A 17,289-nucleotide genomic window follows, 5' to 3' on the forward strand; every position below is an offset into this window, starting at 1 on the left:
TGAGCAAAGATTTCTATCCAAGATGAAACCAAATCTTGTTTTTATCTTACTTTCTTAAACACCCAGCTGTGCAACCATGTAAACATATTGTTTAAGTACAGTACTCCTTTTTAATGAGTTAGGTCCCTTTGATTTCTGATATGCATAATAATGAAGTGCTGACCACACTAGACAACGTACGACAGTTCCTATTTACACATACATAAAGACACTACATGAACACAAACACATGTGCACACAAACGCAGACAGACTTATTTCATATGTGAACTCCCCAGCCACTGAAAACCAGTTTAGTTTGTGAGGACATGAGCACCCACACTGCACTGTATCTCACATTTCCTCTACTCACTGATCAGCTTGAAGTCCATTCTCTGAGCGTGCTTCATGGTTGCTAGATACAGCTGGCCACTCTGCCTCCCACACTGACAGCTCAGTGCCGGGGTGACCGAGGTACACTTGTCCACATTTGAGCCGCCGGTCTCCTCTCTCCTGCAGCTGCTCTCTGTCTCTCTCTCTCTCTCTCTCTCTCTCTCTCTCACTCACTCACTCACTCACTCACTCTCTCTCTCTCTCTCGCTCTGGCTGTCTGCTCTACTTCTCTCCCCCTTACTCCATTTCTAACTTGAACTCACTCCAACTCGCACTTTGTCTTTGATTCTCTTTGGCTCACCTGGCTACTCTCCCCTTCTCTTCCCAGCAAACAGTCTTTCCTTGCTCTCTCTCTTGAAGACATTCACTGCTCCTCTCTCTCTCTCTCTCTCTCTCTCTCTCTCTCTCTCTCTCACACATACTCTCTCTCCCGCCCACCCTTCATTGACACCATACATAGTTCACAGCCGTGCGCTAGAGTTGGACCAGTCAGACCATCCCACTGCACAGACACACACTGCCATCATTTATGCATTCATATAAACAATGTATAGAACAAGTAATAAGGTATAACAATACATCTAAAAAAAAATTTTTAACATAGAAATCAATCAATGAAAACTTTGTAAATTCTGCATTTTTGGAAAACAAAATATCATTTCCAATTATGTGTCCCAGTAAGGTGCCGCTTGTTACTGAGGTGTTTACACTATACATCTAAATGTGTCTAATAGGACTTTACCTGTATTTAATATATGAATCCTGAAACAATTAGTAATTAATTGAAGAGTCCAATGACAAAAAAAAATAATCACAAATTAATCAACCATTTTGATAATCATTTCAGTCATTTATCAAATATGATGATTTCCCACTATTCTCTGTTTGAGGGTGTCACTTTGGGCTCTAGGACACTGTGATGGGCACACTTTTCTGACAGTAAATCAGTTCATCTAAAAGTAATCAACAGATTAATCCCAGCAATAATGAAAATAGTTGCAACCCATACATGCTAGAAATGTGTATTGTGAATGATACATGTTGCCCTATATTTGTTACTTTATACTGCAAATATAGCACAGAGCAGAAATAAATGTATACTTGAAGATAAACATCTAAATAGGTTCAATTCAATTTTCAGAAATGTATCATTTTGTTTTTAGGTGTCACAAACCAAAACTCAAGCTATATCAGTAGTCTCTTAAAAGGAGTATAACATTCCCTCCTTTATTACTTAATTAATTGCTTGTATGAGAGCCATGGCTAGCAGGTTTGTTCATCTGTTATCTTGGTCAAAATACTGTATCTTTGATTACAGCAGATCTAATGCATAAATGCTAAATATTGTACAATTTATACTGAAAAGTTTAGATAATTAACGAGAGAAAAAAATGTCACGATCCAGTATAAGAGCAATCAGCAGAATATTTTTAGCAGTTATGGTCATGTAAACAGTGTGTTCTTGAAATACTTGTGACTTCCGTTCACTATGATTCCCCACCATATCTGCTGTCAGTGGGTCTTAAATGCTAGCAGGCAACACAATGTACAATGACGACTGAGAGGAAGAGTGAAAAGGAAAGAAAGACCACTACCAAGCTGGAAGGATGGCAGCCTATAACTGAGCTGCCTACTTCCTTTTCAGCAGTACAGTAAATTGTGCTATGAAGGAAATGAGCTCAAGAAAAGCACTTAAACATTTATAGTTCACATGAATATGGCTAAATCCCAGTGGCCTTCAGTAGCTGTTCATTGTACTCAAATTATATGGTTTGTCAGTGAAGGAGTGAAACAATTAATGCCAAAATCACACAGCCATTATTTGATGAGTGACACCTGCTCCACAAATATAAAGGATCTATATCTATATCTATATGTTTGGCCTTTTTTTTGCCAATACCTGACTTGATGAAGCCGCTTGGATAAGAGGCGAAACGTCTTCCACAGACAAATACAAGTCCAGTTGCCTTCGATTTAATCTGAGAAAGAGACAATACCTAACTTGTATTATTTCTTTTTTTTAATATCTAGACTGTGTCTGTAATGTAATTTGTGTCTTTTTACCTTGCACCATTGACTACTTGTCTGTTTCTCAGATCAATGCTTCAAGCGAAAATATGTTAGATAACATGAGGAATGAATGATTCAATATGATGTTTTGGTTTCTTCTAGTGTTGCCATGACTATTTTCACTATTGAAAATACTGCAGATTAGTTTTTCGATTAAGACTCTGATCTATGAAATGTAAAGAAAAGGAGAAAAAACTGCTTCAATTGATGCACTTACGTTACTTTGATGAACACACACATTAACAGATGCAAGCCTTGAGCATATGCGAACTGAGAACATGTCCATGTCTATATAAAACATACTTAAAAGGTGCATTTTCACAAATATTGTGCTCAAAGCCTCAAACATCAGCAGTGTTGGAGCTGACATGGACTTCACACGTTTCACAAAGACAAGCTCCATGAAACAAAAACAACTGCCTTTAATTACGGGCATATTCAGCAATGATTTATGGTCTCTCTATTTCTCAGTATGCTTCCACATGTGTTACAGCAGCACACACACACACACACACACACACACACACACACACACACAAATACACATATCACCTTGACCTTACCCTTGTCTTAACCAGTTGGCATTTTTTTCCAGTACCACTATTTGCCTTTATAGGTGTTGACTCTCACAACAAAAGCCTGTCACACTGACCCAGACATGTGCCAGCTCAACCTGTAAGTTGTCATTTATCAAAACGTCCTCTTGACCTATACCACTAAAACCGAATCATTGCCATGTTACAGAAAGACATAAGTCTTTCACATACATCAGAGTAACCAGCAAAATGCTTCAGATCGTGACAGTGAATGTGGAACGTAGAGAAGGTAAAGAAAAACATTCCACCTCTCACCACTCACAGTAAAACTCTAAGAATACACCAAGGGTGGCTGGGTGATTATCCTGGTAATCTATGAAAGCATTTGGGCCAGAGCCACTGGTCAGGTTTGTTAAGTGGCTCCTCCAGCCCCAGTTTTTCTGCCACTATCTTGTACCCAAAATCAATTCTTCATGAGGCTAATAATAGGAATTATATGCTCAAACACATTGCATTCACAAGAAAAAATAAATAAAAATAGGAAATGTTTGGTCATAATCAATACCTCTGTATGTCATAGTCGTGACTTAGTATGTCATAATTATGGCAAGACAAACTCTTGTTGTACTATAAAGTTGTACTATGAATAATATCAAGCATTTGTCAAATGTAACACCTGCTCTTACAAATAACTGCTGGCATCAACACAACATTTACTGTTTAAGACTCAGACTGTTCCAAATCCAGCTGAGCTTTTACCTGTGATATGCAACTGCTACCAGGATAGAGGAAAGAGTTTTATTAGAGAATACAACACACAACATTTCAAAATAGTAGTACAAGAGTGTCAGTATGAATATTGGGTACTGAAAAGAAGTTACAGCTCTGAGATTAAAGATAAAGATACAGAGAATCCTTGAATAAAGTAACAAGAGCGAGGCAAAAACGCAGGTTTCACTATTTTTTTTCCCCTTTCCCCCGACAGCTGCATTTTCATTACAGGGGAGAATGAAGACCAAAAAGATGGAGGAGAGGAAACGTATAGAGAGAGAGCATAAAAGCCTGTTCTGTAGAGATGGCACAAAGATGACCCCCTTCACCAGAGAGGATAAAAAAAAACCTTTGATTTCCAGAAGAGGTGGACCACGTCAACAGATAGCGGTGGTACACTTCTTTTCTAAAGCTGTGTGTCTCTTTCAAACATGGCCAGTTTCATGTGACAAACTCAAACCTGCCATAGCGTATTTATGAAAAATGTGTGAGTTGTGTTACATTTGATGAAGATTTACGGCAAGTTTCAGTACCAAACATGCATTACATGTTTCTTGTCTTTATTTAAGATGATGCTGCCCCTGTAACAGGGGCAGCATCATCTCTGGAGACAAGACGCTGCTTTCTGGTACTCTAAATGTCAAATCATTCAAATGGCACATGCCTGCCTTTGACACACAGAGGTGGTTTGCCTGTGTGTGTGTGTGCGTGTGTGTGTGTGTACGTACAATGTGGCTGTGAATATGGACCTAAGCCTAGGAAGGTAATGCTAATATGCAATGTTCGGTGTCCGGATAGCTTTGGTACTAGGTTAGAGAGACAGACAAAGTTAGATAGGGAGTCTCTCATGCTGTCGTTGTGTGTGCATGTGTGCATGTGTTTGTGCATATGTGTGTGTGTGTGTGTGTGTGTGTGTGTGTGTGTGTGTGTGTGTGTCTATGAAATCCTAGTCCTGCCAAGACTTGTAAGCTGCTATGTGTGCGCGTGTCTGGCTCTATTTTGTTTCCTGTAACACCCATTAGAACAGAACACAGTGTCATGTTGAAGATATGCACCGTGTGTGTGTGTTTGTGTGTGTGTGTGTGTGTGTGTGTGCGCGTGTGTGTGTGAATGGTTTTTGCCTCCTTTCTGGCCAAAATGAAAGTTTGATGATCAGAATCAATAATAAAGCAAATCACAGAGAAACAAAAATAAAAATGAATGTTTTGTGTGAGCTTGTGTGTGTGTGTGTGTGTGTGTGTGTGCACGTGTGTGTGTGCACGTGTGTGTATGTCTCCTTGATTTTGCCAGAGACAGCCTGTCCCCTGGCCCACTGCCAGTGGAAATTAATGTCAGGATCGGCTTACATTTAAGTCATATGTAGCATCATTGTAGAGAAGTGGACAGACAGTTACCAGCTGAGCAACTGACCGACAACCCAACTGGTTGGACAATGAAGTCATATGAAGAGAGAGAGAGAGAGCGAGAGAGAGAGAGTATGAGTGATAGAGAGAGATGACATACTCTATGCATGATAAAATGCATGTTTGTTTATTTTCTTGTCCCATTAAGGAAAATAAGTTTTATAGTTGACCTTTTAATGTCTTTCTCAGGGCATTTCAGGGACAGAGCTAGCTGCTACCCTGTGGTATATTAAGGAAAATGAAAAGCAGGCGTGTGTGTGTGTGTGTGTTTGTGTGTGTGTACGTTTGTTTTTATGTGTTTGTTTGATGTGCATATAACTTCTTTTCAGATGTTAAGGAATAACCGAATGTGTGCGCCCAAGTGTGCGCGGATGCTGTGGTGTCATGGGGGCTTTTTCTTCTTCCTAACACCACTTGAGCATTGTGTGTGTGTGTGTGTGTGTGTGTGTGTGTGTGTGTGTGTCTGAACTGGAGAGAGTGAGAGCGCAGAGAAGAGGATGGTACAGAGGAGGGAGAAGGGACAACAGCAGAAATAAAGAGAAAAGACAAAAAGGAAAGGGCAACCACTGGGATCAACAACAGACGTGCTCCTGCCGACCCAAAACCCGCTGTGGACAAGGAACCATGTGGGAAAAGAGCAGAGAGGAAGAGAAAAGAGTGGAACAGAGGATCACAGGGGAATAGTGAGAACCTTTTCTTCTCAGAATCAAACAGACACAGGCCCTCTGCCCAGAGTCCCTGCTTCACTGGCCATCCAATTTAATGCTCCTCTGGTCTGATCTAGTATGGAACTGTTGATTTTTATTGTGTAACTGTGTTATATACAATTACTGGAACACAAAGTTTACCTTAGGGGCAATAAAGTTGTATGATATACAACACAACTAAACAGAAAGTTTAACTCTTCACTACTCTTGCTTACATTTCAAGCCCTATGCTTCTGAATCTGACTCAGGAAAAACTTAAATACCAACAGTATCTAGGCAGAACGGACCACATCAGTTTAATACAGCATTAATTCACAAGGTTTTCCGCGCTCAGACAAACAAATAAACAAAACCTTTTCCATACACACCCACCTTTCAGCACAGCGTGGCTGTTGGGACCCTGGGGCAAAGGGTAGGGCAGGGCAGAGCGCGCACCAAGAGCGGTTGTGGCCTCTAGCAGGGCTCCGGTCAGGAGGGAACACACCGATGTCCTCTGGCCACAAGAACGATAAAACCTAGAAATGAAGTGTCAATAGGAAGAAAATCATGCCCAGTGTCTACGTACTGTGAAGTGTTTGCCTGCCTTTGCTTTTGTTAACAGGCCAAAACAGCCAGTAGGAGGCCTAATAGCAGGCTGTCTGGTCACTTGAAGCATTCACAACGAGCATCTGTGAAATATACAACATCAAAGCTTTACATTGACTTCTGAGCTGTTTAAAAATTTGTATCTAGAAGATGTCTGGTATGATCTACTATACATACAGTATGTTAAGTAATTGTAGATGGCATTTGCAATAGACGATGAGTAAGCAAGTCTTAAGACAGACTTTCTAGTGACTGACTGTATTTGTCTCTCACATTCTCACATTCAGAAAACAAATCAATTTATCTGACAGTTATTCTCTAATCAATTAATCATTTAGTTAAAGTCCATTGTTTATTTATCTATTATTTATGTCCATCACAATTTCCAAAAGCCCAGGTGATGCCACCTTGTTTCGTTTGACCAACAGTACAAAAATATCCTCACTCTGTTTTTGTTTTTTTTTAACTAAAGTGCCTGTTTTAGCCACCATAAATTACAGTATTATTTTTTTCCACTTTTAAGTTGCTGTTAATCATCTACCTTCACTTAATTTTCTAAATGTTGAACTGTTAATAATGGACAAATTCACAGCATCTCCAGGACAAAATCTTGATGCACATGATGCACAAGGACCAAAAGGGCAAACTTGCTTAGATTGGTGTAGTTTTTTAACATGACTGGAAAAACTATATAAGGCAATAAAAAGAACCATAATAGCTACAAACCCAGGTGGCGGAGAGGGATCACAACACCAGGGATTAAGGAAGGAGCTCTGATCAGGTCTGGCACAACAAGACTCCCTGAGACGCACACATCCAGGGCAAGACAGCAGTAGCTTTCTGGCGGGATGAATCAGGTTGACTTCTTCTCTGTCCTGCACGCAGTTGGTAACCTGTAAAGGAAGCAATTGACAAGCATGTCTCTTAGTGGGAAGCAAAACTGGCAAAAACCAGAGTTTGAGAAGTCATTAAAGCTGTGCTGGCAACCTCACAACTGTCAGTCATTGAAAAATATTCAGTTCAGTTAGAACTCCTGTGGCAAGAGTTTTCACCAGGATTGTCTCATTTTGCTACAAACAAAAACTTCATCAGTAATTTGAGAGATTACATAAAAAGTTTTAAATCCAATTGAACTCCATCAACCTTCGAGTGTGCATGAACAGAATAACTGAGATGAAAGAGTCACACAAAAGCTTCAAGGCAAAATCCACTTCATCTGGAGCTGTTTTTCACCTTTCAGGCTGTTATATAACATTTGAATCAGAGGTCATTGTCATCAGCTCCTCTTCTGTGGTCATTCTCAGAAGCAATTTCCTCTTGACAGAGCAGAAATCAAAGCGTGAAAAGAAAGAATTAATAGAGAGAAACACCACTGTGGCACATAACAGATAGGAAGAAAGGTGGGAAAACGGATCCAGACAGAAATCATCTGAGCGAGACACACTGATAATGTGGGTATACAGAGAGGGAAAATAAGCAGCAGACAAAAGGTAAAGACAGAAAGAAGAGACGTCACTGAGGAGTTTTAACTGAGTGAACGTTTTGACCTTAAAGAAAAGCCTCCTCCTCTTTCCGTTCACACTCTTCTTGGAACAAAATCCATTTGACATAAAAGGAAACACTTATCCAAAACGAGTGGCTTGTTCTTTGTCCTTGGGTGAACCTGCAGATGAGCCCTTCTGCTACGAATTTCAGAGAAAAACCATTAAGGCAACATTTTGTGGCAATGTAAGTGGGCAGTAATGCCCTTCAGTGGCGATGGATATTACAAAATCGGAAAAAATCAATACTGCTGACAGAGTAGGGGATGAATACAATACAAGTTTAATGAGAAAATGCGGCTTGAGCGGAACTGTCATCGACGGTGTTGATCAGCACTGCCTCACACTATTGCCAAGAAGGAGGTAGGTGAAGGCTAACACCCACAGGATTATTCTCATATAAAGTACATGTGAATCTGTGATCACTCTTTTAAAAAATGTCCTGTTTTGTATTAGGCACAGGCTGGCAGTGCAGTGGCATAACATACACATACACACCCACAAACACACATAGTGCAATGCCAACTCAGACTCCTAATGGGATGGGTTTCCTGCATGGGGTGTAGGCCTCGCTGTTGTCAGATCTGAGCCATCTCCAGGGAGAGGAGACATACCAGCCTGCACGTTTGTAGAGTGAGAGAGCCAGAGTCAGAGAAAGGGTGAGACACAAAGCGCACACACACACACACACACACACACACACACACACACACACACACACACACACACACACACACACACACACACACACACACACACACACACACACACACACACACCTCCTTTCTCAGTAACAAGCCAATTATGGGAGATACACTGTATATTGACCTACATTCCAGAAACAAGCTTATTCCTAAAAAGCTGAAACTTTCAACGATATTAGGAAATCAAACATTGTGATTAAATCCATTTGGACTAATAGCTTCTCTGATATTTTCTTTCCTTATCCAGAACCTTCACTGACTCACATTTCTGGTAGAAGACCTCACTTGCTCTATCAGCATGCAGAGACTGTGCACGTCCACTGCACAGACATGAAGTCTCCTACGTTAACACTGTATTCTTCCACATTCAAAAGGAGCTAAAAGCAACAACTTGGCCTCAGTTTTACATAACACTCATGGCTTTACTATGTACTCTACATTTAGATGGCCATGTTTTTAGTTAATTATGGCTGGATTTTATGTTTTCCTGTTGCTAATAAACAAACAAGCCAGGAATCTTGGGTAGAGAAGTTTTTAATGCTATTTTGCTTGAGTGCTTGAATATTTCTGTACTGAGTGAGCATCAAAGCTTTAAAAACACCATTGGAATAAAATGCAACAAACTGCCTTGAACAACAACTTATATGGGGTTTGTATTTGTGTCTATAAATCATTATTCCACAATGCCTGTGCCAACCAACACCTCAGTACACAGAGTCTATCTCTGTGTACAAGCCGTTCTGCTAATTGACTGAAGTTTTCTGCAGCACTCAAGAAAAATGGATAAAAGGACCATTAAGAAAATGTTTCTGGGTTGATGGGTGATGAAATTTTTGCCTTGTATGGTTCGTATTCATTATATTATATCCTGTTAAACTTAAATTTTTGGCAGTTAAAGAACACTTTATTAAGGCAACTTGATATGATCACTATCTAAATCAGGGTTCAACAGAACCAACATACATATTGTACATATTCAACTAAAGTCAATGATAGCTGACATTTTGTGCTGTTTAAAGATAAAGTATGTCTTACTGTATATTGGCAATGATGAATGACCACTACTGAAAGTTTCCCCTGGGATTTTCATTACTTTGTATTGCTGTCGTCTACAACAGCATGAAGGCCTTAACGAAACAATGAATCCTAAACGAACTATTAAAAAATAGAGCCCCTTCAGTGCATCTGGTGGAAACCTCTGGGATATGATTGTGGACTATTAAAGAGATGATTATTAAAATGGGGCCGGGTTATCCAATCTCTGTACTTACTTTACCTACTATTTGTATGTTTTCTCTGCCACTGAACGTGGTTATAATAGAGGTTATAATACAACCCCTGAGCAGCGTGACATATTTAGGGCAGATTGGAGGCTACAGTGAGTCGCTATCGAAAAGTGACGAGTTGGGCCGGGGCTAGCCTGCTAACTTCAGTAGAATAAAGACATGATAGAGGCGAGAGTTAACATTGGCGTCTCTTTCCATCAGTGGAGACGGCAGTAAATGAATGAAATTTGATGATGAACTTGTGACGTTTCTTCTAGATTGGTAAGTAAACAGCTGTTAATGCTAATGTTGGCTATGCAGTGATAGCAAATCTTACAAATATGTCCTTTAAAGTCAAGAAATTGACTTTAAAGGACATATTTGTAAGATCCCTTGTTTTCTTTTCTTTCTCAACATGATGACATTTGAAAAAGGATACTATCTCCTCAGACTGTAAAGGTTAAACAATGTTAGTTCTACTGTAACACACAGACCTGCAGTTTGAAAGTTGACTGATGGTGTTGACTAATGGAGCATGAAAAGTGTGTGAGAGTGTGTGGGTAAAAGAAGTCCTGACTACAAAGGACACTGTAGGGTATGTAGTGCTGCTTTTGATGGACACAGAGCAGCTGTCTCCATGTCTCCACACACAAACAAACACACACACACACACACACACACACACACACACACACACACACACACACACACACACACACAAAAACAAACCCATCTTCAAACCCCAGGCAAACACATGGACATACGGATCGACTTTCATTCAAAATGAAAAAAACGCATGCACATTACAGCAGTGCTGTATGTCCATATACATACACAATATTTTATTTATTTTTTAATCTATGATGGGAGAAGTTTCAGATGTTTTTCTTTGATCTGATTCTCAGGTTTCACAGATGTCCCAAGACAAGTGAATCCATAAATAACAAAGACAGAATGGAAATTTACTCTTAAAGGCACAAGGGAATGAAGGAGTGAGTGATGGGGTGAGTGGGGGATTGAGGGAGTGAGTAAACAAGCTATTAGCTGGCTTTAACATCCATTAAAGGGAAAATAATTAAATAAATCAACCGTATTGTTCATTTTCATTTTCGCTGATACTTTTTTAATCTCAATTTAAAAAAACACCATTATAATCAAGGCAGGCAGAAGGACAGAAAGTACTGCTTTGTAGCTGCAGTCACGTCCGCCATGGGTGTGATAATTGCATTTCAGCTTAGCTACATAAGTACAGGTTCACCATGCTCTTCTTCCTAGTAAGTTACAATACCACTGATCTCACCATTCAGCCAGTTAGCAGAACTATGGCTGCGTGAGTCAACTGCCACTAATGCAGCCTTGTATCTCATGTTACACTGTGTCGGCACAGGAAATGCAAATGGCTTAAGCTGAATGAAGGTAAATTATAACTGCTAGAGGCAGCTGCACTGATTGAAAAATTGACTCCTCTTGCAAATTGAACACTGTATAATAGACAGTCAAAGTCTGTTTTGCTAATCAATGTAACAATAATAATTGCATACAAACAATTTGATCTGTGTTTTAGGACATTGTGCACAAATTGAACCTAAGTATTATGCTCCCTTTACTATATACAGCATACACACATAAGTTTTGACGGCAGTTATAATATCCCAACTCGTATTTCCCAACTGCTGGAGGCTTACAAAACATTGAGGTAACCGTTTGCCTCAGACAGAGTATGCAACACTTTTCTTACTAGAAATAATGCCTTCCTGAAACATTTGTTCCTGTTAAGAACTTAGACAGTTTCCTCTCTCACCTTTGAATTCCAAAATGACATCACCAATCTGACTGTCAGTGCGGTTCAATGACGTATCCCATGTGTTTGTTTGTTCAAAGCTTGCTTACACCTGAAGAGTTTATAGAGGAGGTTGTCTTTCTCAAGGACACGATTCAAACTTACGGGATGTCCACCAAGCCATGAATTAAAAGAAAATAACATAATTGTAAAGTCACCAAACACCAATATAAAGTTACATTGACTTTTATGTTACTGACAATCAGTCCAGGTAACTTACAGTTATGAATGAGTCTGCCATTAAGGCCCATTGGCGCTCTATTGGGTAATTTCTCTGCCTGGCAACAGCCATTCTGGGAAAGGATTAGCAAGGGGCACCACACAGATCTACTGAACTTTGAGCTGGAATGCACACACACAAAGCCATATCCATACGCATGCTAAAATGCAGACATGCGAACACACTCTGACTCATGCCCGTGCCGTTATGCATCTCATACCAGACATATACAGTAGTATCTATGGGCTGGAGCTGTCTCCCTGAAATCTAACCACCCACATCTTGACCTCTTTACTTTGATGACTGCGACCAACCACACACACACACACACACACACACACACACACACACACACACACACACACACACACACACTCCCACACTGACACCATCACAACACACTAACACTCTCCCTCTCTCAATCACACAGACACATAATACACCCCCCTCTTCACACACTCTTCAATATTCTCCAGTATTCCAAGGCAGAGGTCCCGCAATACAATATAGCCCAGCTGTCTGAGAAATGCGGTGTGCGTCTATACCTATACAATCCCTCTCCCACAAACACACAAACTGGACAAACTTTAATCTGGTATTGGTATCATGAATTAAATGAACACAAGTGCTCAAATGGGATTACACTAATCACTGCTTTTATACCCTGCTGGGCTGCCATCCCCCGCTATACTCTACCACGAAGCTGACATTCAAGGAGAAGAAATACATCATTTCGGCTGAAATCTACTTTTAGAAGCATCATGGAGGGTCGAGGTTAGCTGAGGTTAACCGGGGGGAGGGGTGGTTAATGTTAAAAGAACTCTGTTATTCTGGTCTGAGGTCACTGGGAGAGACGTCAGTCTTAACCCTTCCTTCACAGAACAAGCAGACTTTCATCTTAAAGACATTTGCCAATTGTCAGAGTATTGTTTATTTTGGTCTTCAAAATTTATTTTACGACTTGCATTTTTTAATTCATCATCATCGTTATTATTATTATTATTATTATTATTATCTGAAAAACAGACAACAAAACTCGCTGTAGAAAAGTGCCTCATTTCATGATACATCAAACTAAAATCACAATAAGTTTGATGCAAAAGAGCATGTAAAAAAAGGTTCACAACATCATGAAGAAGCTGTAGGATGTGGCGCAATTTCCTATTCATTTCCTCATCCCATAAAATGTCTTTCCAGCTTATAGCATACACCATTAACAGCAAATATTAGCAGGCAAACATTAAAGGACACTTGGAGATCAGGTTTGCTCTTTTAAAGTAAGAGCAATTTCATCAACTCATCAGGAAAATGAAGCCACCATTTATCACAGCAGTGATCATATAACCACCTCTCCTGCACATTACTCTCCAATGTTTCTGCCTGACTAAAATGATTTTTGCAGAGCAATAAGAACTCAGTGGAACTCAGCTGAATCTTCCCCATGCTTCATTCTGTAAATTATGTAAATCACTAGAAGATTTAGGTCTGAGAAAGCTCCATATTCCTAAAATCCTTCATACCGCTTGGACTGCGTGTTTGCTTTAACGCAGTGAAAATGGAGCCGACAAAGCTCTGTGGTGGGAAATGAAGAAAATGTGCACCCTGCCCACCCAACGCGACAGGCACGTTTAAATCAACTGCACCTAGTCTATTTGAAAACTCGGTGAGGAGCCAGGTATGTTCAGCAGCTCTGGTATCTCAGCATGTCCGGACACTCTTAACCCCACCCATCCTTGACAGCGTAAACCGAATCAAAAAGACATAAACCAAGCACACCCAAACATGCCACGGAGACATCCCACCTCCGAGGCCTAACATGTGAAAATGTGCTTCAAATTTGCTGCCCGCTCTGCGATCACTGGTTTTTATTTCTGTGTGTGTTTTGTTGTTTACTACACACACACACACATAGCACACCACTCATCTCATCCCCAGCTACTCTTAATCCTGGTTTGCATCACTCAATAACAGACTAAGCACCGTCCTGTTCTGCTCTGACCTTTTCTGCTGTTTCTGTCTCCACAAGGTAATGTTTGCCTTCCCGCAGCCTGAGCCTGGACTGTCTCACTGCTGGATGGGTGAGCGCTGTGCTCAGTTGTGAGTGTATGAGCTCACAGGCAAAAAAAAAAAAAAAAAGGTTGTGTATAATGATGTGTACACAGAAACAGATTCTATATGTATACAGTTTTTTCATGTGTATTCATAAAGGTTGTGTATTTACTGTATGGTCCGTGTATTCATGTACTTTTGATGATGCAGATTTTTATCTGCGGGTATGAGAATATCCTCTATGTGTGTGTAGGTGGTCCACGTACTACTCGTCTACTAGTCCCTCTTTTGAAGAGTCAGTGTTGCTTAGACTAGAGGAGCCTGATGTCTGAGTATTTGCAATGCAGAGCAATGCGTTCACACAAACAATCAAGCATCTGCAGCACATTTCGACATGAACATAAACCATATACAGTCAAAGTTGCTCACACATTAAACACACATTTCTGAGCAAACCTGACGTCTTTTTTTTTTTTTTTTTAAAGTAACAAAACAACAAACAAACAATCCTGATCCTTGACTGATATTTCATAGCTGATTATCAATGCATTGCCTTGGCCCTTAGGTTACAAAGCGTTGTCTCTCTGAGAGATTCAGCATTGCCAGCCACATTAAAAAGATGGAGCTGGAGACAAGAGATGTTTACAGCGCATCAACACGTACAGTGAGAACTGGACTGACAGCAACATCCGCTCCAGTGGACACAGAGGAAATGACTGACAGAAGACAAAGAAGACAAAACATGACACAGATACGATGCAAAAGAAATACCTGAACTGAAGAAAAATGGGTGTGAAAACTAAAATGCATTCGGTTATCACGCAACTGCAGTGCAATTTTGTTGCTTTACAGACTAAGGCTTGAAAGAAAACCTCTCTTGTGTGACTCACATCTTAGGCCAGGCCCTCTGTGGCTCAGTGGGTGGATTATGATGATAACATTTCTGGGGGTTAGACTCATGCAATACTGTAGTGAAAATGCAATGTGGGTGTTGCAAGGGTTTGGGCATTTGGGAACCCCCAAAAGTTTTTAGGATATTTCTTTTCTGGGATTCCCAATAACTGGAACACTTGGCATTTTCTTTGTCCATTAGATGAAAATGCCCCAAATTATGGCCAAAATCAAAGATAATATACATTCTAGATTGATACAAAATCTCAACTGGTGCATATATTCATTTAACACACATTTAAATCTTTATTTCAAAGCTGTAACAGTGTGTTATTCAATTTAGCTCATAACACCACTTATGACCTGCTGGCTCTGGGCCCTAGTTATGTAATCAGGTTAAAGGCATGCATACAGCATCTGACTCTCTGGTTGCACAGTTGTATCAGTTGTTGGCCTGTGCAGAACCATATAGTTAAACCCTTGTACATTTAGGCCCTTTGTCAAATTACAGGAAATCAAAATAGATGCTCAAATTACTCTGCTAAAATGAATGGAAATAGAAAGGAAGATGATGGGAAGATAAGGGAATGAGGGAGAGGATGAAGAGAATTAATGAGTGAGCGACAGAAGTAGAAAAAGTTGGAATGATAGAAAGAAAAAAAACAATTATAAAAGAGATCAGCGAGGTTTGAGGACGGTTTGCCAAAACAGGAATAAAGGTTCAATAGAAAGCAGGAAGAATCAAGGAGAGAGGACGGAGGAAAAAAATGACGGATGAGGGAGCGGAGGAGAAAGGACATGAAAAAGGACAGTGCAGCAGCAGAGACAAACAAGAAGGTGAGGAGAGAAAAACACTGGGGAGCATAACAGAGGAAATGGAGAGGGAGGCCAAGGGTGACTAGAATCATAATCCCCTGTTGAATTTCACAAGGAGCTGTTTCACCAAAGATCCAAGAGCTAGACCCACCTCCCAACACTGCCTCACACCTTTAACAAGCTTAGGGCATTATTGTGTGTACTTTGTGTGCATGTGTGTGTTTGTCACACAGAAGTCAGGTCAAGAGCAGTGGAAAACTGTGATGGGCAAAGAAAGAAATAAAATAAATGAAAAATAATTGCTATTTATCATAAACTCAAATAGAGAAGTTAACCATGAACTGAAATACTACACACAACATTGACAACATACTGCATGCTGTTGTAGATGAGATAAGCAGCGTTAGATAAAGACAAGCTACTTTTGCAGGTTAGCAAGAACAAAAGAAAGAAAAAAAGCAACAGAGAACACGAAGAAAGTGCAACAGAAAAAACGGGTTTACAGGAAGGAACTGAATAATCAAATTTGTCGAGAGTAAATAGAGGGTAGAAAGAGAATGACAAGCTGTGTTTGGTCACACTTGTGAGATCCCAGGTCATCATGTCAGAAGATAATGTTGAGGAATACTTTTGAGGAAGTTACATAGCAATATTAAATAGATATAATTAGTATTATCCATTAATGTCATTATTACAATTACAACAAATTAAAAATCACAGTAGGTGGTTCTTAATGAGATCATCCTAAATACGCAGAAGATAAAGGTGAGGTTAAAGGAAACTTGTATCTTCACTGAGTATCGCGTTCATAGGTTTCACTTGATGTTGCTCACCAGCAGCACCACAACAATTCAGGAGATGAGGACAACAAATTAAGCTTGATTAAGAAACGTAACTTGAGCCCCATGCTGATGACCTCATTTCAGAGTCAAACTTATGATAAACAACATGTAAGAATTCTGTTTTACTGCACACAGTTTCTATGCAGCCAAGCCAACAGAGTGGAGACATGAGAATAGGAGGCCATGAGTTCAGGTTTGTACTGTTACAATCCCTCTCTTCATAATCCCTGCAATGTAGATAAGATAAGATTTAGGTCTAAGAGAGAAAGGCATGAATAAGATTTTTTTTTTTAAATGAAATAGATGAAAAAGGAAGAGATGGCAGAGGAAATATAGCAGAAAAAATATATATGATGGAGGAATTGGAGAGAGAGTCGGAGAGAGCAAAAAAGCAGGGTCATCGCAAAGGCCAAAACAACCTGGAACCCATTACCCAGAGCACCCAGTGGGACTCCTCCACACCACCACACTCCCCCACTTACAGTTCTCATGATGTCATACTACAGTGAGCAGCTACACTCTAACACATAACAGCACACAGCCCTGCTCAGACACCAGGAGATAAGCCTGATGAATGTTTTTCACTTATGAAACTCCTGGACAAAAAAAATTGTCCTGGTGCTACATGCAGACATATACAGTCTTAAAGATGTGCAAGCTGATTTTGGATGAATGCAT

The 17,289-nt window shown here is 40.0% G+C and overlaps 1 protein-coding gene across 8 annotated transcripts in view; it reads right to left on the minus strand.

Annotated features, from left to right (window-relative positions):
- plce1 (phospholipase C, epsilon 1) overlaps positions 1-17,289 on the minus strand; it is a 103,000-nt gene that overhangs the window by 58,699 nt on the left and 27,012 nt on the right. For all 8 annotated transcript variants that reach the window (XM_056365895.1, XM_056365898.1, XM_056365897.1 and 5 more), the window contains exons 6-7: positions 7,170-7,336; positions 6,231-6,373 (exon numbers count right to left, since the gene is read on the minus strand). In XM_056365895.1, coding sequence (XP_056221870.1) covers positions 6,231-6,373; positions 7,170-7,336 — 310 coding nt within the window. The remainder of the gene's footprint in view (positions 1-6,230; positions 6,374-7,169; positions 7,337-17,289) is intronic.

Source organism: Seriola aureovittata, chromosome 21 (assembly GCF_021018895.1).
Source record: "Seriola aureovittata isolate HTS-2021-v1 ecotype China chromosome 21, ASM2101889v1, whole genome shotgun sequence".
NCBI classification, from domain to species: domain Eukaryota; kingdom Metazoa; phylum Chordata; class Actinopteri; order Carangiformes; family Carangidae; genus Seriola; species Seriola aureovittata.